This window comes from Salvelinus alpinus, chromosome 19 (genome assembly GCF_045679555.1).
Source record: "Salvelinus alpinus chromosome 19, SLU_Salpinus.1, whole genome shotgun sequence".
Taxonomy (NCBI): domain Eukaryota; kingdom Metazoa; phylum Chordata; class Actinopteri; order Salmoniformes; family Salmonidae; genus Salvelinus; species Salvelinus alpinus.
Genome location: NC_092104.1, coordinates 23,538,566 through 23,566,101, shown reverse-complemented (window position 1 = coordinate 23,566,101; position 27,536 = coordinate 23,538,566). Strand labels below are relative to the sequence as shown.

Sequence of the window (27,536 nt, the reverse complement as noted above, 5' to 3'; positions counted from 1 at the left end):
CACTAGGCTACCTGCCGCTCTAACCACTAGGCTACCTACATGCTCCACTGTTTTGATTGGTGTAACGTTAGCTAGAACCCACAAGTGTCTATCCAGATAATGAAAAGGCTCCTGTGAAAGAGAATTCATGGAACTTATAGTTACATGCCATTTACGGCGTGCATGATCATGAGCAAAGTAATTGTAGCCTATCATTTCACTTCACTGTGAGAACCATGAGCACGGGCTGACTTGGCTTTGCTGTACCTCAGCCAAAGCCTGCCAGCCGCCTACCTAAGGTTGCACGGTGTCCATTACGATGTAGAATAACGCATATCAGCTATCTTTCAAAAGTTATCCATTTTGCCGGAGCTTCGTCTTATTCTTTCTAACTATTTCTATGGCGGATTCGCGGCTGCAATTTATGGAAGATGACAAAACGTTGAAGATAACAATAGATGACGAAGTCAAAAATAGGCCAGTGGTTTCCATCTGAGGCAAAGTTTTCCCTAAAATCAATGCATAAGACATATCCAGCTCCGGAACCAGCCATAGAGCCAGCTGGCTAATCTTTTGAATATGGTGTTTACAAAAAAAATGCTAATAACATTACCTAACTAGATAAGGTTAACATACTAGCTAGCTACATTGATGTTTATCAACTCCATGTGGAAATTCCCAATTCGTGCATATGTATAAGTAGCCATTGTTATTCTTTGGAGGTGGACCCAAACGTGCATTCCCTCTATTGGACAGGAAATGATGTTGAAATAGAGGAGGCAAATTCCTCTAGAGGTGTCCTTTAAGCCTGTGTTAAAAAATGCTTAAAATTATTAAAAGACAAAAAAAGCTTTGTGATTGTGTTGAATTGTGTTTGGGAAAGAAACATTAACATGGTTTTAAAATGGTAGTGGTAATATTTCATTCAGTACAGACATTTTTAAGAAACTAGAGAGATTACATTTAAGACAGACAATATACCACACCCCCATTCCATGAATTAAACTTTGTCCGACCAGCACCATCACCCAGTCACAGGACACCGTCACCCACTACCCCAAGGGGGTTCAAGTTATCGTGTCCCGCAGCTCAACTTACCCCATAGACCACTTTTTTCGGACAAGCTATGTTTTCAAAACCGTAATGTTTACATGAATTCTGATTATTTCCAGGGATACACAACTTCCTGAAATATATATCTTTGTTAGAAAGAATACTATATTTCCCTTGTTGGAGTGATGCTGAATGTAGAAATGGCTCAACACCCCACTCTCCCCTTTCTTTTCTTTTTCTTTTTACATAAAGAAACAAAGTATCTTTGTTCCATGCTGCTGTTATTCACTAACACACACACACACACACACACACACACACACACACACACACACACACACACACACACACACACACACACACACACACACACACACACACACACACACACACACACACACACACACACACACACACACACACACACACACACACACACACACACAGACATACACACACACACGCACACACACAGTCTGACTCTCTCTTTCTCTCTTTGTCTCTTTCTTTCTCTCAAACACACTTATAAATGAAACTCACAGAATCTTGTAGTCGCAGCCGGTGTATTTGGGCCACTCGATGTAACAGATGATTCGTCCAGGGAGCTCCTCGGTCATTGAGTAGTAGTATTGAGGGAAGGCCAGAAGCAGAGCCAGCACCCAGATCACCCCCACGATCACCTTGGTCTCTGTGGATGACATGCGTTGCTGCAGGGGGTGGATGATGGCAGTGTACCTAGGAAGAGAGGAGAGGCAGCAGGGGCAAACACATGTTCAGTCCTGGGGGAAGATACAATGGGAAGATCTACAAGCACACACACACACACACAAATGATCACACACACACACACACACACACACACACACACACACACACACACACACACACACACACACACACACACACACACACACACACACACACACACACACACACACACACACACACACACACACACACACACACACACACACACACACACACACAACTATGTCTTACTATACTTCTGAGTACTTTGAGGGGACAAACAATTAATTCCCATTCAAACATTTTATTTTCCCCAGCCCTAAACTTAACCCTAAAACTAACCCTAACTCTTACTCTTACCCTTATTCTTACCCTTAACCTAACCCTAACCTAATTTTTTAGATGAGGACCGGTAAAATGTCCTCCCTTCTGTGTCCTCACACACACACACACACACACACACACACACACACACACACACACACACACACACACACACACACACACACACACACACACACACACACACACACACACACACACACACACACACACACACACACACACACACACACACATACACACACACACACACACACACACACACACACTGAAGGTATTGATAAAACATTTTCTATTATTTTCCTCTGAGCTTCAGGGTCTCCAACAATGCAATGTGGATGTTACAATTTCAGTTCGACTCATAGACTACGTCTGCCGTTGACAGAGTAAAAACTTATGAATACATTTTTCTGATAAGAGAAAATCATACTGTAAATTGGTCTCCTTTGAATCGTACCAACATAATAATTAATCCAGACATTATCAGACCTTTGAAATGAAAAGAGGCCCTTTGGAAGTCAAAGTATTTATTTTCATCACCACTTTAGTATCATTCTCTCATAGATCGATAATCATGCAGCACCTAATTTCAGTCGGAGCACATACTGTACTGAGTGCATGAATATTTTAGTTTATGTCCCAAATGGCACCCTATTCTCTATATCCCTCAAACTCACCTCGGTCCACTGCTTTTTTATTGTTCCCCTCTAATCAGGGACTGATTTAGACCTGGGACACCAGGTGGATGAAATTCATTATCAGGTAGAATAGAAAAGCAGCAGGCTTCGGACCTCATTTGGAAAGAGTTGAATAGCCCTGCCTTATATCATGCACTACCTTTGAGTCCCTGGTCAAAAATAGTGCACTATATGGAATAAAGTGCCATTTGGGATGCAAACCCACTAAGTCCCATTCCATCAATAGGCTACTGACGTAACAGTATCTCACACTTCGACAGCAGCATATCAAGCGGCACTTGAGAGGAAATGCAAATTCTTCCCCCTGGAGTCGATGTCTGCGCTGAAATCTAATTAGCACAATCATTTAATCGCTGACTTTAAGCTAGAGACTTCCAGGTTTTTGCATGGGCTGCGCATCTCAATCCACTGACTGCACCGGTGTTGGCCGTTCGGCTCTGCAGTGGAAAACGACAGACTTACAACGTGTTTGTGAGACCAGGACACAGGTCTTCTCATGGAAACGTCCGTAAAGTCAGAACGTTTTGAGCTAGTAAATATTTGGGAAGCTGAGACTCTCACTAATACGAACGTGTCATCCATTTTGGTCCTTCGGCGTACCAACTCTGTACAGGTCTTCTCACAAAAAGTCTGTAAAGTCGGAACAGTTTGAGCTAGAAACGATTTGGACCCAGTTCTGAAAGAGGAGACACAAACTTCACAGTACTGGTCCCCAAGGTCATCCGGTAACTGGAAGTGAATAGAATCTTTCAACCAAAAAAATGTCCCTGAGCTTTCCTATATTTCTAAAATACAGGAAACATACTTCAAAACATACTTCCTTTTGATTTATTTTTGGACTATCTCAACTCAAATCAACGTTTAGTGGTCACGTAAACAGATTTGCAGGTGCAGCAAAATGCTTGTGTTTCTTGTGTTTAATACCTGTCACGCCTGCTCCCCCTCTCTGGCACTCGAGGGTGTCAGGCTGCCCTTCATTACGCCCACCTGTCACAATCATTACCCGCCGCTGCGCAATATTGGACTCACCTGGACTTAATTACCCCCTCTTTATCTGTCTGCTCCTCACGTTATTCCCTGTGTCAGCATTGATGTCGTTATTTTTTTCCTGTCCAGACGCTGTTCCTGTCCTGTTTCATGTCCGTTGTTCATAAAATGTTTTCCTTGTACCTGCTTCCTGTCTCCAGCATTGATCCTCACAATACCTAGCAATAATACAATAAACAATACGCACATAATCCATAAAAATAAAAATATCAGAACGAGCAATGTCAGAGACTGGTTTTGCAATGTCTTTTTTTGCCATGTATGAATGTGTTATTCAATGTGTTTCTATGGGCTAATAGCAGTAAGACCAAATTCAATGTTTCATCAAATAATAAAAACTTTTTTTTTGCTGATACCTACAGGGGTCCTAAAATTCGAAATCAAATAGCTAGATGGTATATGGTATGACCATCTCAAAACAACTCATCTGTTAGCTTAGTAGATATTGCTTTCGAGAGGCTTAGACACTAGGGATTATACTGGGAGATCTAATCAACATCGTAATCCACCTAATAGCCCCATTTAATCTGCTAATTGGATTTCTGCCAATAACCAACTGGGGGAGAGAAGATACTTGATTTCAAAACACTCCCAGTAGTCGACACAACTATCTGTCACATTTTGGCTATCTGCTATGCTAGGCTCGTTCCACTACCACATGGCTAGGAAACTTGTATCTTTTTTCAATTGAGACTTGCAATGCTGCTTCTCCATGGTATGAGTTTAGTTTAGAGGTGTCTCTGACAACACTACTTGAAGAGCCTATATACAGTAGAAGCTATAGAGGCCTGGCTTTTGAGGCTAGTGTGGGTTAGATACTGGTGACTGATGTCAGCTTGTTTACTTTTCACCAATGGCATCCAAATGCATAGATTTACATACTGTATGTCCACATGAACAAACAACAAACACATAACCAAATCAAATCAAATCAAGTTTATTTTATATAGCCCTTCGTACACCAGCTAATATCTCGAAGTGCTGTACAGAAACCCAGCCTAAAACCCCAAACAGCAAGCAATGCAGGTGTAGAAGCACGGTGGCTAGGAAAAACTCCCTAGAAAGGCCAAAACCTAGGAAGAAACCTAGAGAGGAACCAGGCTATGAGGGGTGGCCAGTCCTCTTCTGGCTGTGCCGGGTGGAGATTATAACAGAACTATGCCAAGATGTTCAAAATGTTCATAAGTGACAAGCATGGTCAAATAATAATCATGAATAATTTTCAGTTGGCTTTTCATAGCCGATCATAGCCGATCATTAAGAGTTGAAAATAGCAGGTCTGGGACAGGTGGCGGTTCCATAACTGCAACCACTGTCCATAACCACTGTCCATAACCACTGTCCATAACCACTGTCTTTATTTTTTATTTTCATACCCCTACTACACCATGGAATCATTGTTTAGGGAATCCTTTTGTTATTTTCCAAGGGGAAATTCGATCAGTATTCTGTAGCTACTATTTGCCCCCGAGTGTCTGCAGCCTCGCTCTTTGTCTCAATTTCTTTCACACCTGTTTCGCACCTCACTTTCTTTCTGTGTTCTACCTGCCTTTGTTGTGAATGTCTTTAGGCAATAGCAGGCAACACTGGAAGATGGTATGAATGAATTAGAGAGGCACAAATCCAATGATCCGGCAATAACATCTAAACCACCAAAGCCCCCTACAATACAAAGAAAAATGCAATCAAGGAAAAGGAAGATTCTGCCGTCAGGGTGCTCTCATCTCATATAGAGCTCCCCATGGTATAGGGTTCTTCTGCAGAGGGGCCAACACCCTTGCATAATATCCACATCAACAGATGGGAGGAGATGTGTCCCGGTGGCAGACCTGGGTTCCAATACTTATTTCAAATAGTAAATATGAAACATGGCTTTGGGACATGTCCAACTCAATGGATTCTCCATTCACCAAGTGGATAGGACATTGGATTCAGGGAAATCGAGAAGGGGAGGGGTATGCCTTTTCATCAACAGCAAATGGTGTGCTGACTCTAACGCAGTGGATGTCTCGACCCATTGTTCACCCGTCTTGGTATACCTCATGGTCAAATGCCAACCCTTCTACATCTCAACTGTTTGCTGCTGTTATCGTGACTGTTATACATTCCACGTCATGACAAAAATAACAACAAGCTGGCACTTAACGAACTGTACGAGGCTATAAACAAGCAGGAAATCATGCACCTGAAGGCCGCTTTTCTTCTTGCCGGTGATTTTAATTCCACGTCATTAAGACACGTGATGAAAACTTCCATCAACACGTCTCCTTTGCCACAAGGGGCGATAAAGTTCTAGACCACTGTTACTCTACCCATAAGAAAGCATACAAGGCACTCCCTCGTCCCTCCTTCGGCAAATCAGATCATGACTCTATTCTCCTGCTTCCTGTCTACAAGCAGTACCTCAAATAGGAAGTACCCTTGACGCACTCCGTTGAGAAATGCTCCTCCGAATCAGAGGCTATGCTACAGGACTGCTTTGCTAGCGCATCAATGAGCTAACCATCGCCGTCACCAGCTTCATTAGGAACTGCATCGCCGACGTTGTCCCCACAGTGAAGATTCGCTGCTTCCCCAATCAAAAGCCCAGGATTAACACAGACGTTGACGCTAAGCTAAAGAAAGGGCTACCACACACAAGGGTATTGCAGACAACCCCGAGGCTACGGCTGAGGACATGAACAAGTACAAGAAGTCCCACTACAACCTCCCCAGAGCCATCAAACAAACAAAAGGACAATAAAGGAACAAGGTAGAATCTATTACATAGGCTCTGCCACCAACCACATGTGGCAGGGGCAACACTCTATTACGGATTACAAAGGAAGACACAGCCATGATCTGCCCAATGATGCCTCTCTACCAGGCGGGTGTGTGCTTAGTCCCCTCCTGTACTCCCTGTTCACCCACGAATGCGTGGCCATGCACAACTCCAACACCATCATCAAGTTTGTTGACGACACAACGGTGGTAGGCCTGATCATCGGCGACAATGAGACAGCCTACAGGGAGGTATACTTATTGTAAATAAACTTCTGACCCATTGGAATTGTATTACAGTGAATTATAAGTGAAATAATCTGTCTGTAAACAATTGTTGGAAAAATGACTTGTGTCATGCGCAAAGTAGATGTCCTAATCGACTTGCCAAAACTATAGTTTGTTAACAATACATGTGTGGAGAGGTTGAAAAACGAGTTTTAATGACTATAACCTAAGTGTATGTAAACTTCTGACTTCAACTGTAGCATCTCTAAAATCTAAAACCGCCAGTAATGTACATCGTCCCAGCTCCTTCCGGGCCTCCAGAGAAAAACAAGCCTTATGCCGGTAATAAAAACCTATTCTCAGCTTGAACTTCCTTATCAAGTTCTCTACATGAACAGTGAAGCTCAGCTAGTCATCCACCCACACACCCAAATATTTGTGCACTTTGACTTGCTCCATAGTATGTCCAGCCAATGTAGCAATTACATGATTAGTAACATGCCTGGCATTTGAAAATACCATGCCTTTTGTTTTACCCAAATTTAGAACCAGCTTTAAATCATACAGATTATGTTGTATGATGTTAAATGCTCTTTGGGCATTTTCAAAAGATAAAGATCAACTACTACCACTTGAATAAATAACAGTATCATCTGCATAAAAATGGACATCCGCTGTTTCAATAAGATCCCCAATGTTGTTGATATACAAAATGAACAACAGTGGGCCCAAAATAGAACCTTGTGGAACACCTGAGCATACCTCTATGAACTCAGATTTACAACCATCTGCCATTACACATTGTGTACGATTTGATAGGTAATTTATAAACCAATCTAGAGCATGACCAGTAATTCCCCAACATTTTAATCTTTGCACCAACACAGCATGGTCCACAATGTCAAATGCCTTCGACAAATCAATAAAGACAGACACACAATGTAACTTCTTGTCAAGAGCACAGTGGATGTCATTTAAAACCTTCAATGTTGCTGAAACAGTGCTGTGGCCAAACCTAAAACCTGATTCCATTCCATTTAAGATGTTGTTTTCTTGGAAGTAGGCCTTTAGCTGCCTACTAACTAAGGACTCCAGTACCTTTGACAATACAGACAATCTTGATGTGGGTCGATAGTTGTCAAGTAGCGAGGGATCTCCACCTTTCAGGAGAGGCAGTACACAAGCAGATTTCCATAACTTGGGGATTTCCTTAACATCAAACGTAAGGTTAAAAATACATGTTAAGGGGGAGCAATGATGTCTGCAGCTAGGTGTAGGAAACGGGGGTCTAGTTCATCAGGGCCAGGGGATTTTTTCCCATCAATTTCTTTCAGGGCTTTATGCACTTCTGAAACAGAGAAGGATGAAAAGGAGAATCTGGTGAAAGAGTGAGTACACAGGGGTGTCAGGTAAATTCATAGGGGGCTCAATTATACCTTTGACCTTTTCAAATAAACTCCCTGCATCTAAAAAATGCTGATTCAAGCGTTTCAGAATGGAGGTTCTCCCATTTACAATCTGTGTGTCTACCAACAATTGTTTGGGAAGCTGTGTATCGTTTTTGCACTACAATCCTTTCACTACTTGCCAAAATTTGGATGGATTATTTAAATTATCTGAAGTAGATTTCAGGTAGTGGTCTGCTTTTAATTTACGGATCATAGCCAAGACGTTGAAAAGCCATCCAATCATCTGCCTAACCAGTCCCTCTTGCTTTAGCTCACATAGCATTTCGTGTTATGATTTTTGTAAGTTCCTTAGTAAACCAAGGGTTCTCTCTGACCTTAATCCTGATTTTTTTTAAAGGGGCATGCCTATTGCATACATCCTGGAATGCGTTGTGGAAGTAAGAAAAGGCTAGTTCAACATCAGGGATTCATTCCAGTCTATTCCATTCAATGCTAGATACATCATGTAGAAAACCTTGAATATCAAACCGCTTCCAGTTTCTTTTCTTAATGACACGTGGAGATTTCTTAAGAATTTTACCATCTCTCACACAGGCAATAGCACAGTGATCACTTGTTGTCATTTGCAAAAATACCAGAAGCATTAAAATAATGAGGAGTATTGTTTAAGATCAAATCAATCAAAGAGGATTTCAGAGGATATTTTATATTCAACCTAGTTACACTGTTGACAATCTGAGATGATGGGTATTGCATAGAATTTAGAGATGATCAGAGGGAGATGTTAACCAATCCTGATTCAGATCACCCATCAGGACAAACTCACAATTTACATTCTGTGATAACAATTCGAAAATACAATCCAGAGAGCCAACAGTAGCAGATGGAGGTCTATAACAACAAGATACAACAATATTTAAAGATGAGTCAAGGTTTAGGTTCAAAGACAGATATTGAAATTGCTTAGGTTAGGTAACAGAAGTCAGAACGACCACCGAGAACTTGTCTTTTACGTATACAGCAACACCACCACCCTTAGATTTACCATCTGTACGAAAAACGTTGTAACCATTTATGCCAATTTTTTTGTCTGTAAAAGATTTTTTGAGCCAGGTTTCAGAAAGCATAAATACATCAGGGTCGGCAGTTATTATCCATATATTCACAAAATCAAGCTTCGGCAGAAGACTTCTTACATTCATATGCAAAAACTGCAGCCCACTGACTACTTAATTCGGCAGGGGTAAGAATGTCAGGACCTGGGTTAGATTGCACATTTCCAGACAATAGAAGCAGCAAGATAATGGCTAGATTGAGGGTTACAACATTTGGATTTACAGACAGCACTTGAATGAGAATCCATAGTCACCAGAGTCTTTAACGCCACATATTTCAGGAGATGTGTGAAGTCCAGAGACATGGTTACGTACCAAGAGAACAGTCCTGATATGTTAAGAGCAAGAGTCCGATTTCTCCCATATTGTTTGGGAGAAATGTGCATAGTTCTCACGTGTATTTACGGAGCAAGCGTGTGGTTTCTCACAAAACTTGAGGGAGAAACAGTCATATATTTCCTCATTCACAGAGCAACGGGCTCTAAAAGTATCGCCAACATTGTAAAAGCCAAGTGTAGACAACAGCAAAATGAACAACAGCAACATGTTGGTTTATTGCCCTAAGAGTCACCAATCAAATAGACCAACCGCAGATCAATAACAAAAGTCAGCAATCACATGGTCCACCAGGGTCTGGTCTGGCGGTAGCGCTGCCGCATTGACCCCAGACTTTATACATTTGACCCCAACACTTGGGGTTCATTCCCCGCGTACTCCTTACTTGTCTCCATTCACTTCCCTCTAACCCTCCCTATTTCATTCCTTCAAATTAACACATACAGAATGCTGTTGTCCTTTTCTATATAAAGCAATCAGATGAAGATGGGTGAGAGAGATACAGATTCAGTGATTTGCCAAATCACGGTGACATCCCCTGAGAGTCAGGATGAAATGAGTGGAAAGTGAATGAAGAATCACGGTGACATCCCCTGAGAGTCAGGATGAAATGAGTGGAAAGTGAATGAAGAATCACAGTGACATCCCATGAGAGTCAGGATGAAATGAGTGGAAAGTGAATGAAGAATCACGGTGACATCCCCTGAGAGTCAGGATGAAATGAGTGGAAAGTGAATGAAGAATCACGGTGACATCCCCTGAGAGTCAGGATGAAATGAGTGGAAAGTGAATGAAGAATCACGGACACAGTAGTCTAACTGCCACAGCAGATGGTACAATTGGGTTAACATGCAATTGAATGTGCTTTAAAGTGCTTTGCAGTGCCTACCCTATGTTCACATAGACACGCACGCACACACACGCACACACACACGCTCACACGCACACACACACACACACACACGCACACACACACACACACATACACACACAGTATCACACACACATGCTCTCCAACACAAATATATACACACACATCGTCACCCCCCAGACTGTCAGTAAAGCATTGTTTAATTCCTCTGTGGGTTTTTAGGGTTGTTGTTGACACTTGGAAAACTGTTTTCTTCTGAGAACTCTAAAAAAGGTGGCAGGGCTTGTCAGTGTGTTTTGGTTTGGCAGGCTGAGGATCTGATTGTGTGTACATACTTACCAGGGTGTCTTCACTGGGAGACTGAGAGTCAGACAGCATTTTTGAATTTTGCAACACTGAATGTTTTAGCACCCACCACAAGCTGCTGGGGATATTGTCCATCGTCGACACACACCCATGCAGATATACTCAGACAGGCAGACGCATGCACTGACAAACAGACACAAATACACACAAATGCATGCACGCACACACACATTGACAGGCGGCGGGAGGAGGTAACAGAGACGCTACATGATAGACCTTACCAGTTACATTTTGCATACAGGAGTGCATACATGATCACTGGCTCATTAAGTTTGTAAAGATAATGTGTTCATGAAGAGACACGATTCATTAAGCAAGTTAATTACAGTATGTGGTTGAATAATGATGAATGGAGAGCTGACTATTAGCTTAACCCCTGTGTGTATAGTATTGCTCCGCTCACAAGCAGTGTGTGTGTGGGGGTGGGGGGGGGGGGGTCAAATACGGACCCTGCTCAAAAGTAGTGCACTATATAGGGAATAGGGTGCCATTTTGGCCAACATTGGGGGTAAATTCAGATCAGTGTGTGTTTGGAGCGTGTCTCTCTGTGACCTTTCAGCACCTGACATGGAGCCTGCTCTCACTACTCCAATTCCTCTCAGGGGTCATTTAATTTTAAAACACTGCAAAGGTCAAGTTCATGCAGACTCTGCTGGTAGAAAAGCAGAGATATGCAGGCATTACAGACTATTACTGCTGGAGAACGAAGTCAGAGGACAAATCAGACAGCAGCATTCACATGAGAATCTCACAAACAGAAATGGAGGTTAATTATAACAGCCATGTGAGGGGTGAGTCTGTTTAAAAACAAAAGCCTGGAGATAAACAAAACAGTGAGGTCACACACACATGCACACAGATACACGCGCACGCACGCAAACACACACACACACACACACACACACACACACACACACACACACACACACACACACACACACACACACACACACACACACACACACAGCTGTTTTTTGTCCAGCATCATGGGGGAATGAAGCCATCAGATTGGTGAATATGGTGTTGCTGTAGGTTGACAAATGGCTACTACACCTGACCACCATACATTAATTATACTAATAACATACCACATCACTCTAACATCACAGCCTCTGTCACCTCACATCAATACATAACATGAACACATCTACTACATACATTATTATTAACATCAATTATCTATACAAGTTGCTGATTGACACACCCTAAATAACCGTTTGAATTGCAGTGCACAAATGAAATACATATTGATTGGTTGGTTTGATGAAGGATGTAGTAGCAGAGGCAGTAGCATCACTCCAGAACCAATTTTGTTGAATGAATACATTACTAGCTATATAGCATGTCTATGTAACCTATGTATAAATGTTATTGTCTTAATGTCTTAATTGTCTTAATCCTAATATGTTATAACATAGTTATTTGGCTACTAATAACTTGACTGGATTCAAGTGCATTATTGTTATTATTAAAGTGCATTTTTGTTCTGTTTGAATTATTGTCACCATAAACATACATTCTAGCCTTTGGATTAAATTCACATTTGTTAGATCAGTGTGAAACATAAGAAGCTGCGCATTGAAACGTTTCCCCAAACAGAACTCACCTGTCCACCGCTATCGCAGTCATAGAGTATATACTAGCGAAGACAGCAGCGACGGGGAAGAAGTTGTGAAAGCGACAGTACATCAGCCCGAAGTACCACTCGTTGTGCACGGAATAGATGAAGTTGATAACGGTGTTGAAGGCAGACATAGACGCTTCAGCAAACGCGAGGTTCAACAGAAAATAGTTGGTCACAGTTCGCATTCGTTTATGCGCCATAATGATCCAAATTACTACGACGTTCCCCACCAGAGACACAGTAACCATGCAACTGTAGGCGAATGCCCATAGCACAATTCTCCAAACGGGTTGCACAAACTGGTTCCAGTCCTGATCAGTTCCATTGACCCCTGAAGAGTTGGTCCAATTGCTTGGCAATTGTAAATCAGTTGTGGTGAACAAGGGATCCATTTTTTTGGTGTTCTGCTGGTGACAATAATATAGTTAGTCCATGCAACACCTATGAAATGTACACTAATCAACCAGTTACTGAGTGAATAAATGGTAAGAAATCATCTTGGAGAATACTGATGTCTTTCAATTGAAACTTTCTTCGGCATTGCCATCCTGACGAATCTGGCACCCCTAAATTAGACTGGTAACATGATGCAATGATCACTGAAGAAGCAGCTCACACACAGAACATTTAGAATAATCCGCAGTTATTCAAAATTGAATTTGGATAATAAAATTAATGTGTATTTAAGTTGACTCCACTCCGCGTAAAATGTAGGTGTTCCTTTGTACATAGCGTTCAACGGAGCACCTCTTCTCCACCGCAGCAAAAAGACACATGACTTGAAAGGAGCTGTTCCTAGACTTGACTCCACTCTCCACTCTCCTCTCTCTCTCTCTCTCTCTCTCGCTCATACTTAGATGCGTGCCAACGGGTGCGCAACGGGTGCGCAGCCAAGAGCAGGCGTACGCAAATATCAGAGATTTTCTGCAATTTTATATGGTAACAGAAACGTCCATGGACTGGACAACTTGTTCAACGAGCCCAGCATAGTTTAGCAAATTCATAAATGTCTAAATATAGACAATAGAGAGATATGTAGCCGACAAATACATGTTGCTACTGTAGGATATGGGGACACCTATAGTGAATGGGTGGTGTATTTCATTATAGGCTCTACCCCACTATTTCCAATCAGCTGACATAGGCCACATATTCTGACAACATTGGAGAAACAAGACATTGTGCCAAAAAATTGGAAAAGGAGAAAGAGAGGGTTAGATTAGAGAGAGACTAAAATGAATGTTGCTCTGTTTTCCTTTCCCCAAATTGGTGTAAAAAGTGTAGAAGATATTTATACTGAGGTGAACAACTTTGTGATATGTTTTGGAGGTTTTAGAGGCCTCTGAAAACGTACCTGATGGGCTTCTATTACATGCGCCATAAGGGGATAGATAGAGTACTATGTCAAGCATAATCAGGTCAAGCATAATCAGGTCCTGAAACCTGAAAGAGCAGGGAAATTCATTTTAAGTCAGTTATCACAACTTACTCTCTGACACATGTTCCTTCTCACTCTCCATCTGGTGGCCTTTTCTGCCTCAACCACCCAATGCTCTGTGGCGCTCTCTGCACTATAATGGTCATAGCTATATTACTGAATGAATGTTGTACCCGAGGAATTGGGGCAGATCGACAATCAGTCAATGTGCTTGAGTAACACAGAGAGCGAGAGAGAGAGAGCGCGAGAGAGAGAGAGAGAGAGAGAGAGAGAGAGAGAGAGAGAGAGAGAGAGAGAGAGAGAGAGAGAGAGAGAGAGAGAGAGAGAGAGAGAGAGATAACTTCCTAGAGGCCCAGAGATAAATTGTTCTGTCTAAGTGACTGGTTAGAGCCAGTTTGCTCTGTTCTGTGAAGGGAGTAGTACACAGCGTTGTATGAGATCTTCAGTTTCTTGGCAATTTCTCACATGGAATAGCCTTAATTTCTCAGAACAAGAATAGACTGACGAGTTTCAGAAGAAAGCACTTTGTTTCTGGCCATTTTGAGCCTGTAATTGAACCCACAAATGCTGATGCTCAAGATACTTAACTAGTCTAAAGAAGACCAGTTTTATTGCTTCTTTAATCAGATCAACAGTTTTCAGCTGTGCTAACATAATTGCAAGAGGGTTTTCTAATAATCAATTAGCCTTTTAAAATGATAAACTTGGATTAGCTAACAAAACGTGCCATTGGAACACAGGAGGGATGGTTGCTGATAATGGACCTCTGCACGCCTATGTAGATATTCCCTTAAAAATCAGTCGTTTCCAGCTACAATAGTCATTTACAACATTAACAACGTCTACACTGTATGTATGATCAATTTGATGTTATTTTAATGGACCAAAAAATTGCTTTTCTTTCAAAAATAAGGACATTTCTAAGTGACCCCGAACTTTTGAACGGTAGTGTATGTAGTAATACGCTTTTACAAGGACATTGCATTTTATAAGGCCATTGCTCGCCTCTGTCACAGGCTTTCACATGACGTGAGCTCAGCCTGGGAGCCGAGGCAAGCGCATTGCAGTTCTGGGAAAATCCTCTGCAGAGAAAAGACCACACAATAGTAGCCTGTCAAGGTACTACTAGCATCACATACTGTAGTAATCCCACCACTGTAAATAATGGAGGTTGATTCATGTGTCTTACTTCAATCAATCAATCAAATGTATTTATAAAGCCCTTCTTACATCAGCTGATGTCACAAAGTGCTGTACAGAAACCCAGCCTAAAATCCCGAACAGCAAGCAATGCAGGTGTAGAAGCACGGTGGCTAAGAAAAACTCCCTAGAAAGGCCAGAACCTAGGAAGAAACCTAGAGAGGAACCAGGCTATGAGAGGTGGCCAGTCCTCTTCTGGCTGTGCCGGGTGGAGATTATAACAGAACATGGCCAAGATGTTCAAATGTTCATAGATGACCAGCAGGGTCAAATAATAATAATCACAGTGGTTGTCGAGGGTGCAACAGGTCAGCACCTCAGGAGTAAATGTTAGTTGGCTTTTCATAGCCGATCATTCAGAGTATCTCTACTGCTCCTGCTGTTTCTAGAGAGTTGAAAACAGCAGGTCTGGGACTGGTAGCACGCCCGGTGAACAGGTCAGGGTTCAATAGCCGCAGGTAGAACAGTTGAAACTGGAGCAGCAGCACGGCCAGGTGGACTGGGGACAGCAAGGAGTCATCAGGCCAGGTAGTCCTGAGGCATGGTCCTAGGGCTCAGGTCCTCTGAGAGAGAGAAAGAAAGAAAGAAAGAAAGAGAGAGAGAAAGAGAGAAAGAAAGAGAGGAAAAGAGAGAAAGAGGGAGAGAATTAGAGAGAGCATACTTAAATTCACACAAGACACCGGATAAGACAGGAGAAATACTCCAGATATAACAGACTGACCCTAGCCCCCTGACACATAAACTACTGCAGCATAAATACTGGAGGCTGAGACAGGAGGGGTCGGGAGACACTGTAGCCCCATCCGATGATACCCCCGGACAAGGCCAAACAGGCAGGATATAACCCCACCCACTTTGCCAAAGCATAGCCCCCACACCACTAGAGGGATATCTTCAACCACCAACTTACCATCCTGAGACAAGGCCGAGTATAGCCCACAAAGATCTCCGCCACGGCACAACCCAAGGGGGGGCGTCAACCCGGATGAATGTGTAATGTACCTATAACAATTGAGGAGAAGAATTTAAAATATTATTCCACATAGAGCAACCATTGACATGCCTGACAGCATAGTTGTAACATCATTATGTGTGCACTTATACAGTAGGACCAACGTAGTTATACATCACTAAACAGCTGGAAGCCCTTGCAATGAGGACTGTCTATTGATTATCATCCACAGGATTGCTTAAAAGCTCACAAGTGCAGAGGATGCTACTGTGTAACTACTGTACAGATGTATGATCTTCAATTTGTATGATCTTAAATTGAGCCAGTTACAGTAGGAAATTATCCTGGAGCTTCATTGTTAATGGAAAGTTTTGCAGGGGTCAATAGATTCTTGGTAAGGGAAAATCAAGTCTAGATTTCAAAGTGGAAATTACAAACTTCAGAAGCCTGTCACACCCTGATCTGTTTAACCTGCCTTTGTGATTGTCTCCACCCCCTCCAGGTATCGCCTATCTTCCCCATTATCCCCTGTGAATTTATACCTGTGGTTTCTGTTCGTCTGTTGCCAGTTCGTCTTTGTCAAGTCAACCAGCGTTTTTGCCTCAGCTCCTGTTTTTTACAGTCTTTTTCTCGCACTCCTGGTTTTGACCCTTGCCTGTCCTGAACCTGAGCCTGCCTGTCAACCTGTGCCTTTGCCCCATCTCTGGTTTACTGACCCCTGCCAGCCTTGACCTGTCTATTGCCTACCCATGTTGGATTATTAAACCATTGTTAATTCGACGTTGTCTGCATCTGGGTCTTACCTTCATACCTGATGAAGCCTTTTAAAACCGCAAATACAATACAAGTTTTAAATGTCCTGCATTGCAGAAGAGTTCTCCTGCAACAGAGTGGTCAAATGAAGAACCTACATCTGTACAGCCATACAGTACAGTATATCATTATCTTGGATAACAGTAGGTTTCATCATAATGTGAGCTCCTATTACTGTAAACGTTATCTCTAAGATCTACAGAATCATCTATTATTGGAGAGAAAATATGGAATTCATCTAACTACTAGCTATGAACTTGAGGACAAAATGGTGGTCATGAAATGTATGGTACAGAATATTGGCCATTAGTAGAGGGTTCTCTCTACCTATCTCTCCTCTCCATGCTCCCCGCCTTGTGAGTCACACACAGCCTTTCTTTCCTGATCACTGTCCTCTATCCTCTCCCTCATCCTCTTTAATACATCCTTCTTAAATTCCATTCTCTCTCAACTAAATCTTCTATTTTTTGCATGACATCACTTATTTCCTATAGGGGGAAATAAGTAATCAGTGCTCCAAGGTAATCATCGGGACTGCTTAAAACATCAGCAATTCAACATTCTCACCAGTTCCCCCTATAGGCAATGGGAGAGAGATGATTGAATCATATACAACATTGTTTCACATTAATTGCATGGTTTTCATTTTGGCACAGTACATGTATGTTATTGTTAGCATGGCAACCTGAACAATTTTAATGGCTCACAGTATAGGTAGAGGAAAACTAGATTATCCTGTCACCTTAGAGATGAGAAAGAAAATAAATGTTTAATATAGTGATGTTCAGAAACAGAACCAAACTCCTGTTATCTGGTGTAGATATTACACAGTAATAATCAATGACGCAGTAAATGTCTTTGGACTCTAATATTGTGTCTTTGGGCTCTGATATCCTAATCTATGTCAGAGTAGTTTCAGTCCAGCACTTTCTCAGAATGAAGAATGGCGGTTCAGATAAGTTGCTAATCGTCTAATTCCCTTTTGGAATAATTACACCAGTGTTTAAAGGACAGATTCAATAGACAAAACATTAATAAGGATGAGCTTAGTCCTTAGCTCTCTGACCTTTGTCCTGGTGATTTACATGAGAACACCTCAGAATTCAAAGTGCTTTCTGGTCAAATGAGCTCTTCTGTTATGACCTTTTTGCAACCTGCTTTGAATGCCAAAAGCTGACTTTTTTCTCCTGTCTTGTTTTTGACATCTCTTCATCCACAGTTTTTTTGGGGTGGGAGGGTTGGTCAACCCAGACCCATGTATTTCGTTATTTCTAAATAGTCACTCTGAGTCACACTATTCTGATAGAAAGGGCAGATTTTGTGAAATGTATATCTAATGGGGGATTATAAAAAGTTGAGAATTCATATAATATCCTGTTAAGCTACACTACTGGTCAAAAGTTTGAAGTGCCTTTATTCAGTCAGGCAATAATATACAGTACCAGTCAAAAGTTTGGACACACCTACTCATTCAAGGGTTTTTCTTTATTTTTAAAGACATCAAAACTATGAAATAACACATATGGAATCATGTAGTCACCAAAAAAGTGTTAAACAAATCAAAATATATTTCATATTTGAGATTCTTCAAATAGCCAACCTTTGCCTTGATGACAGCTTTGCACATGCTTGGTATTCTCTCAACCAGCTTCACCTGGAATGCTTTTCCAACAGTCTTGAAGGAGTTCCCACATATGCTGAGCACTTGTTGACTGCTTTTCCTTCACTCTGACTCATCCCAAACCATCTCAATTTGGTTGAGGTCGGGGGAATGTGGAGGCCAGATCATCTGATTCAGCACTCCATCACTCTCCTTCTTGGTAAAATAGCCCTTACAAAGCCTGGAGGTGTGTTGGGTCATTGTCCTGTTGAAAAACAAATGATAGTCCCACTAAGCCCAAACCAGAAGGGATGGCGTATCGCTGCAGAATGTTGTGGTAGCCATGCTGGTTAAGTTGTGGCGAAATCCTGCACTTAAGTGCGCTGCCACTTTAAGAGCGCATGAGCAGTAGGAAGGAGGAGATAAAAGAGCTCGTTAAGCTCTATTGGAGAGGAGCTATTGATTGGCGCGACAGTTTTTGTTGTGTGCTATGCTGCAGAGGTTTTTTGATTGTCTTCAGCGTATGTGGTTGTACAGTGTTTGGATCAATCCTCGGTGTGATCGCTCGATGACGTGGTTGTTCTCATTTGGGACCACGATGGTTATGGATCAAATGGATTAGTAGCAACATTTGTTGCGAAGCGTTCAACTACAACCCAACATACCATCGGACAGTCAGACCGGATACCTGCAACCTCAAGACCACAGCTAAGCCCTCTCTTGTTCCCTTTCTCTCTTTCTCTTCCCGCTATGGTCCAGTGCTTTACACTGCAACCGACTCTATTTCCTAAGTACATTGAAGTTTCATTGGAGCTGGACTAGTGTGTATATGAACACCACACATTCATACCCTCTGCACTCCTTCCCAGGAAGAAAATACAAACTATTGCAAATCCTCTGTGTGATGACTGGGTTCATTTGTTATTGTATGAAGTTGCTGTTTATTTGCTCTGCCATTATTGTTATATGAGGTATGTTTGGTGGGGTTACCAAGAATTGTGGAAGGAATGTGATGTGTATTCTTTTTCTCTCCGCTGGCTATCTGGTCAACAGGCTACACTCTAGGCAGTCTCTTCTGTTGATGTGTGTGGGTCTGGTAGTGGTACTCGCTGTTCTACTATTCTTTTCTTTCGGCAGGGTTAATACCTGCCTGGCGCCCGAACAAAATCTTCTTTACCTTTCTCTAATTAATACCGCTACAGAAGTGGCGCCCGAACAGGGACTTGAAGAGAAACACCCATGACACCATCCACACAAGGTTGAATCATGTCTTTTGTTGGAACCCCATACTGTGTCAATGTGGACACACCTAATGGTAATCGTGTTCAAGATTCTTTCATTGTGGAAGGATTCGATGAACTAATGGAGTTGGATAGCACTGACCCTAATCCCCAGGTTTCTGGCTCGCCTATAACCTCTCCACCATTACCCTCACCTCAACCTCTTCCTCTTACCCTGCCCAGAGAGACTGGGAGAGGTGTCTCTGTGATCACTGGACGACTGGAACATCAATGGACACACACCAATCATAGTTTGACAATGCAGGAGAATGCCATTCGCAAACTCAGTGAATGTGTGGAGGCTCATCAGACAGATGTGCAGCTGAGGTTGGATTAACTTCCCTGTCAAATGGAGGAAAACCAACTACAAATTGTTCAGAGACAAAAATATTTACACGATTCTCTGAAACAGGATATTCAGGGACAACTGCACCAGTTCAAAACACAAATGGAATCTAACCATCAGCAAGTCCTACTCTATCTTGAGGAGGAACAAAAACAGAGAGCAGAGGAGTCAGCCTCTGTTGTGAAGGGAGTGTGTTCTTATCTGAAGGAAGTTATGGAGGACATGAAGAACTCTCTCACAGGGGAACTACGATTGTTGATTGAACAAACTAAAAAGGACACCGTTAATGAGATGAAAAAAGCACAGAAGGCCACAGACCTTCAAATGGAAGAGCTGCACCAGGAGGAAATGAAAGGCTTTTCCCTTCTGGACAAATCTTCTGTACCTCCCTTAGGTTTTACCTCTGCCACTGGCTTGGTCAGTAACGGAATAGGAACAGGTAGCACTACAAAACCCCCTATGAAGATACTGTTAAACAGAACTCCCGCTGAAACTGTCATGCCTCCTCTAGAGCGCTCCCTCCCTATCAAACTACTTTTCCCCACTTTTGGCAGCCCAGAAGATGATGTTGATCCACTGTTTTTCTTATCTAAGTGTAATGATTTTCTTTCTATCCGGCCCCTTACTGACTGGGAGGTTCTTGCCACCCTCCGCAGTGTTCTCCATGGTACAGCAAGAGACTGGTGGGAGATAGCCTGTGAACATGTGAAAACCTGGGAGGAGTTTCAAAAAATATTCCTCTCAGCCTTCCTCTCAGAGGATTATGGGGATGAACTGGCGGAACGTGTTCGTAACAGAGTCCAGGGTGAAGCAGAGACAATACGGGACTTTGCCTTCTCCTATCGAGTTCTATGTAGGAGATGGAAGGCTGACATTACTGAGCCGGAGATGGTCAAACTCATTCTCAAGAACATGATTCCCCGCCTTGCTAGTCAACTTCGAGAACGTGTGCAGAATGTGGATGATCTGGTGCGTCTGGGGACTCAGTTTGAGAAGGACTGGAAGCACCACCTTCAAACTAAAACCCCTGTTCCTTCATCCCAGTATACCCATAGCTCTCTGGGGGCTAAACCATCTCAGATATTTGTACCCAAGAGCCAAGACAAAAGTCCAGTGATGTGTTGGAGGTGTAAAGTCCAACATCCTCCAGGTTCTTGCCCGCTCTATGTCCAGCGTCAGGATTCCGGAAAAGGTCAGAAAGGACAGAAGACCGACAGTCTAGACAGACGTGGTGGCTTGCATACCATTGGGTCAGCCTTAATGCCCATGAAGCCTTTAGACATCACCCCTAGCTGTCTTATTACTATTCCGCAACAACTATTGGTGCCCCTGACTGTTAGGAACTGGAGAGGGAAGGCCATAATTGACACAGGAGCAACTTACACCCTGATGCAAGAGGCCCTGTGGCAGAACATGGCATTACCTCATGAGGAGCTACAAACATGGGAGGAGGGACCATTGTACTTGGCCAATGGAGAACCTACCACCCCTTTGGGCTGGATTAGTATAATAATACAACTGCATGATGAGACTATTAAACTTCCTGTGGCTATTCTTGCAGATTCAAGCCTTGCATTTGCTGTAGTCCTTGGTCTAGACTTCCTGTTCTTCAGTGGACTGACCATCTCGATGTCCGAACCCTCCTATCGGCTGCACTCTGACTATTCCCAGCCTCATCCATTTCAACCTGGTAATGCACTGATTTCAGGCTGGAGCCTGCTACATTATGCAGAGTCCGGACAAGGTCAAGTCAGAGACCGAGAAAATATAAAAAGACAAAGACAAAAACATGTTCCACCAGTGAAGTCGGAGAACCCAACTGTCACCCTGATTACCGCCGTACCCCCCCTTCTATCCGAGAGCAAAAGCAAACCTGATGCTGATTTCTACATCAAACAAGCAGTGGAACAGGCATGTCTGTCGGATGAGGAAAGGTGGAAGCTCTCCCAGATGTTGGAGATGAACAGTGAGGTCTGCACTCTTACACTCGGCCGTACAACCATCTTCAAACACAAAATCTATACCCGGCATGATGTCCCTATTAAGCAGCGTCCCTACAGGTTGTCCCCCGCCAAACTGGCAATCCTCAATGAACTGCTCAAAAGCATGTTGGAGAATGGAATTGTGGAACCGTCTTTTTCCGGATGGGCTTCTCCGGTTGTCCTGATTCCTAAGAAAGATGGTGGATATCGATTCTGTGTGGACTACAGGAAGCCGAATGCCATAACAGAAAGCGATGCCTACCCTCTACCAAACATAAATGACATACTGGAATCTCTGGCAGGAGCATCTATCTTTAGTCATCTGGATCTGAACAGTGGTTATTGGCAGGTGGCAATGGATCCTGCTAGTCAGGACAAGACTGCCTTTGTCACCCCTGCTGGTTTGTACTCCTTCAAAGTCATGCCTTTTGGTTTGAAGAATGCTCCAGCAACCTTCCAAAGGTTGATGGAGACTGTCCTGGGAGATCTGAGGGGTAGAAATTGTCTTGTGTATCTGGATGACATCATAATCTACTCTTCCTCTGTCGCGGATCATCTGAAAGACATACAGTCCGTCTTCGACAGACTGAAGGCTGCAGGTTTGACCTTGAACTTGAAGAAGTGTCGTTTCTGTTTGCTAGAACTCAAGTTCCTTGGTCATGTGGTTAATGCTGAAGGTATCCATGCAGATCCAGCCAAAGTTGCAGCCGTGCAGGAATTCCCAATTCCCACATCCCTCAAGGCTGTTCAGCGTTTTTTGGGTATGGCTGGATGGTACCACAGGTTTGTGCCTGACTTTTCAAAGGTCGCCGAACCCCTCAACCACCTTAAGAAGAAGGGTGTGAAATTCCAATGGACCTCTGCATGCCAAAGTGCATTTGAAACACTCAAAAACAGTCTCATTACTCCTCCAGTGCTTGGACATCCTAACTTGAATGCTCATTTCATTGTGTACACGGATGCAAGTCAAACAGGACTTGGAGCCGTCTTGGCTCAACAAACAGGACTTGGAACAGAAGAAGTTCTTGCCTATGCAAGTCGCACCCTTAATTCAGCCGAGAGGAATTATTCAACGACTGAAAGGGAGTGCCTCGCTGTGGTCTGGGCTTTGGAGAAATGGAGCTACTACTTGGAGGCGAAGATCTTCACCGTTGTCACAGACCACGCTGCTCTGCAGTGGGTTTTGGCATCAGGCAAGACCAACAGCCGTCTTATTCGCTGGTCTATCCGACTGCAGAAGTTTGACTTCATCATTGAGTATCGCAAAGGAAAACTGAACGTTGTACCAGATGCCCTTTCTCGGATTACAGAGACTGCCAATGTTTGTCCTCCCTTGTGCAGCACTTACACTACCGCTAAGTGTCTAGATGATTCCTTTCCTCTGGATGATGAGAGTGTATGGAGAGCCCAGCAGAAGGATGCTGCCATCATGGCGATCCACAAGAGTCTGTCTGAAGAAGACTCAAAGAGTCGTTTCAATGATAAGTATAGCATAATTCAGGATAAAGTGTATCGAAAAACTCCAAGAGGAGAGGGAATACACAGCTCCCATTATCGCGTCTTCATTCCCTCTACATTGAGTGACCAGATAATCCAAGCTTATCATGCTAACCCCATGAGTGGCCATCTTGGAGTTTTTAAGACGTATCGAAGACTACAAGAGGTGGTTTACTGGCCAGGCATGTGGGTTGATACCCGTAAGTTTGTACAGCAGTGTGAAGTCTGCCAGAAATACAAACCAGACATTGGCAGACCGGCTGGAAAAATGCAGCAGACCGTGGTAAACCATCCAAATGAAATGTTGGGAATTGACCTCATGGGACCTTTTCCTCCCAGCCGGGGAACCCGGAATGAATTTTTATTGGTGGTAGTGGACTACTACACACACTGGGTGGAGTTGTTTCCACTCCGCAAAGCCACTGCATCAGCCATTGCTCTAATTCTGCGACGGGAGGTCTTTACCAGATTCGGAATTCCAGACCAAATCCTCTCTGACCGAGGTCCGCAGTTCATATCAGGAATATACAAAGAGCTTTGTACCTACTGGGGTGTAATTGCCAAGCTGACCACAGCCTACCATCCTCAGACCAACCTGACCGAGAGGGTAAACCGTACCCTGAAAGGGATGATTGCTTCATTCGTGGGGGATCAGCACACAAGGTGGGATCAACATCTTCCTGAATTTCGCTTTGCACTGAACTCTGCCGTGCAGGAGACTTCTGGGGTCACTCCCGCTGAACTCCACCTGGGAAGACCACTAAAAGGTCCGATGGACAGAGTCTTGCAAAGTTCTAATGTTTCACCTGACTGCCCAGCGTTTGATGCCGTACAGCACCACCACACCTTGCTAGCCAGAGTGGAGGCCAGCAAAACCAAAGCCAAACAACGACAGCTGAGAAACTATGATAAACATAGACGAGACGTGTGTTTCCCACCCCAGTCTCGTGTCTGGGTACGTTCCCATCATCTGTCGAAGGCATCTAAGAAGTTCACTGCCAAGCTAGCTTCGAGATGGAAAGGCCCATACCGTGTAGTGCAGCAGTTGGGACCAGTGAACTACTTGGTCTGTTTGGAGGACACTGGGGAAGATGTCAGGACGGTGCATGTTGTTGACCTAAAGCCTTGCTACCCTACGGCAGAAGAGCTGGATCGCAGGCAAAAGCAACACCTGCAGACACTCTTCGTGGAGGACTCTGATGATGAGGACTTCCCTGGTTTTGGATAGCAGGAACATTAACTTGTCAAAGCCTGCATCCTCTCTGTTTCTACAGGCTTGGTTTTTTCATGGGGGGAGGAGTGTGGCGAAATCCTGCACTTAAGTGCGCTGCCACTTTAAGAGCGCATGAGCAGTAGGAAGGAGGAGATAAAAGAGCTCGTTAAGCTCTATTGGAGAGGAGCTATTGATTGGCGCGACAGTTTTTGTTGTGTGCTATGCTGCAGAGGTTTTTTGATTGTCTTCAGCGTATGTGGTTGTACAGTGTTTGGATCAATCCTCGGTGTGATCGCTCGATGACGTGGTTGTTCTCATTTGGGACCACGATGGTTATGGATCAAATGGATTAGTAGCAACATTTGTTGCGAAGCGTTCAACTACAACCCAACATACCATCGGACAGTCAGACCGGATACCTGCAACCTCAAGACCACAGCTAAGCCCTCTCTTGTTCCCTTTCTCTCTTTCTCTTCCCGCTATGGTCCAGTGCTTTACACTGCAACCGACTCTATTTCCTAAGTACATTGAAGTTTCATTGGAGCTGGACTAGTGTGTATATGAACACCACACATTCATACCCTCTGCACTCCTTCCCAGGAAGAAAATACAAACTATTGCAAATCCTCTGTGTGATGACTGGGTTCATTTGTTATTGTATGAAGTTGCTGTTTATTTGCTCTGCCATTATTGTTATATGAGGTATGTTTGGTGGGGTTACCAAGAATTGTGGAAGGAATGTGATGTGTATTCTTTTTCTCTCCGCTGGCTATCTGGTCAACAGGCTACACTCTAGGCAGTCTCTTCTGTTGATGTGTGTGGGTCTGGTAGTGGTACTCGCTGTTCTACTATTCTTTTCTTTCGGCAGGGTTAATACCTGCCTGGCGCCCGAACAAAATCTTCTTTACCTTTCTCTAATTAATACCGCTACAAAGTGTGCCTTGAATTCTGAATAAATCACAGACAGTGTCACCAGCAAAGCACCCCCACACCATAACACCTCTTCCTCTATGTTTTAAGGTGAGAAATACACATGCGGAGATCATCCATACACCCACACCGTGTCTCACAAAACCCCAAAATCTCAAATTTGGACTCCAGACCAAAGGACACATTTCCACCGGTCTAATGTCCATTGCTTGTGTTTCTTGACCCAAGCAAGTTTCTTCTTATTGGAGTCCTTTAGTAGTGGTTTCTTTGCAGCAGTTTAACCATGTAGGCCGGATTCACACAGTCTCCTCTGAACATGTTATGTTGAGATGTGTCTGTTATTTGAACTCAGTGAAGCATTTATTTGGGCTGCAATTTCTGAGGCTGGTAACTCTAATGAATGTATCCTCTGCAGCAGAGGTAACTCTGGGTCTTCCATTCCTGTGGCGGTCCTCATGAGAGCCAGTTTCATCATAGCGCTTGATGGTTTTTGCGACTGCACTTGAAGAAACTTTCAAAGTTCTTCAAATTTTCCATATTGACATGTTTTAAAGTAATGATGGACTGTCGTTTCTCTTTGCTTATTTGAGCTGTTCTTGCCATAATATGGAATTGGTCTTTTACCAAATAGGGCTATCTTCTGTATACTACCCGTACCTTGTCACAACACAATTGATTGGCTCAAACGCATTAAGAAGGAAAGAAATGCCACAAATTAACTTTTAACAAGGCACACCTGTTAATTGAAATGCATTCCAGGTGACTACTTCATGAAGCTGGTTGAGAGAATGCCAAGAGTGTGCAAAGCTGTCATCAAGGCAAAGGGTGGCTATTTGAAGAATCTCAAATAAAAATATATATTTTGATTTGTTTAACACTTTTTTGGTTACTACATGATTCCATGTGTGTTATTTCATGTCCTCACTATTATTCTAAATCCTTGAATGAGTAGGTGTTCTAAAACTTTTGACCGGTAGTGTATATTCCCACTTTCACTCACAATGACATGACAACCACTGTGACAGTCATTCATTTCGTCAGTCCATCAGTTGGTCACTGGTTATGTGAGTTAGCATCCAATAGACTGACCCCAACGTGCATCTGGCCAGTAATTCATTCAATGATCCCCAATGCCCTCAGCACAACCATCTATAATTCATGAGTTATCCATTATTGAATATTAAGCAATAAACAAGCCACCCATATTCCAGACACGCTCAGGTGTATGTGTGAGTGGCAGCGAGGAGCAGCTTGTTATCCATTGAAATGCAAGAGGGCTTCAAATCCCCAAACCTGCATTTAGCTGTAGATGGACTTAGCTACCTTAGCTACTTAGCTACCTAAATCCTGTTCACATCAATGGTGTGTAATGACTCGTAAGATCCAAAGGCATAGGCTATTGATTAGACCTTGCTAGGGCTTTGAAATCTAATACAGGTGTGGGGCTAGAGCAGGAAAATTATCCTGAAGCAACAGGAAATGTGAATGTTTATGTGGATAATAATTAATGGGCATTTCTTGATTGATTGATTGATTAATTGGACTCACTATTCTTAGAGTTAGTTTGCTAATACAGTATTCATTCAATAAAATGTAGCCTACATTTTAAAAGAGTCTGAAAGCAGTAGTCTTAGGCTATTGAAATACTGTTCTGTATCTTATTTTTCCTGTAAGAAATATTATATTGCCTATAGGTTTGCAATTCTAAAG

The 27,536-nt window shown here is 43.0% G+C and overlaps 1 protein-coding gene across 1 annotated transcript in view; it reads right to left on the bottom strand.

Moving 5' to 3' along the window:
- LOC139545159 (substance-P receptor-like) overlaps positions 1 to 13,375 on the bottom strand; it is a 47,560-nt gene extending 34,185 nt beyond the window's left edge. Inside the window, exons 1-2 of the mRNA XM_071352606.1 lie at positions 12,558 to 13,375; positions 1,573 to 1,767 (exon numbers count right to left, since the gene is read on the bottom strand). Coding sequence (XP_071208707.1) covers positions 1,573 to 1,767; positions 12,558 to 12,967 — 605 coding nt within the window. The 5' untranslated portion in view covers positions 12,968 to 13,375. The remainder of the gene's footprint in view (positions 1 to 1,572; positions 1,768 to 12,557) is intronic.
- Between the last annotated feature and the right edge of the window lie 14,161 nt (positions 13,376 to 27,536).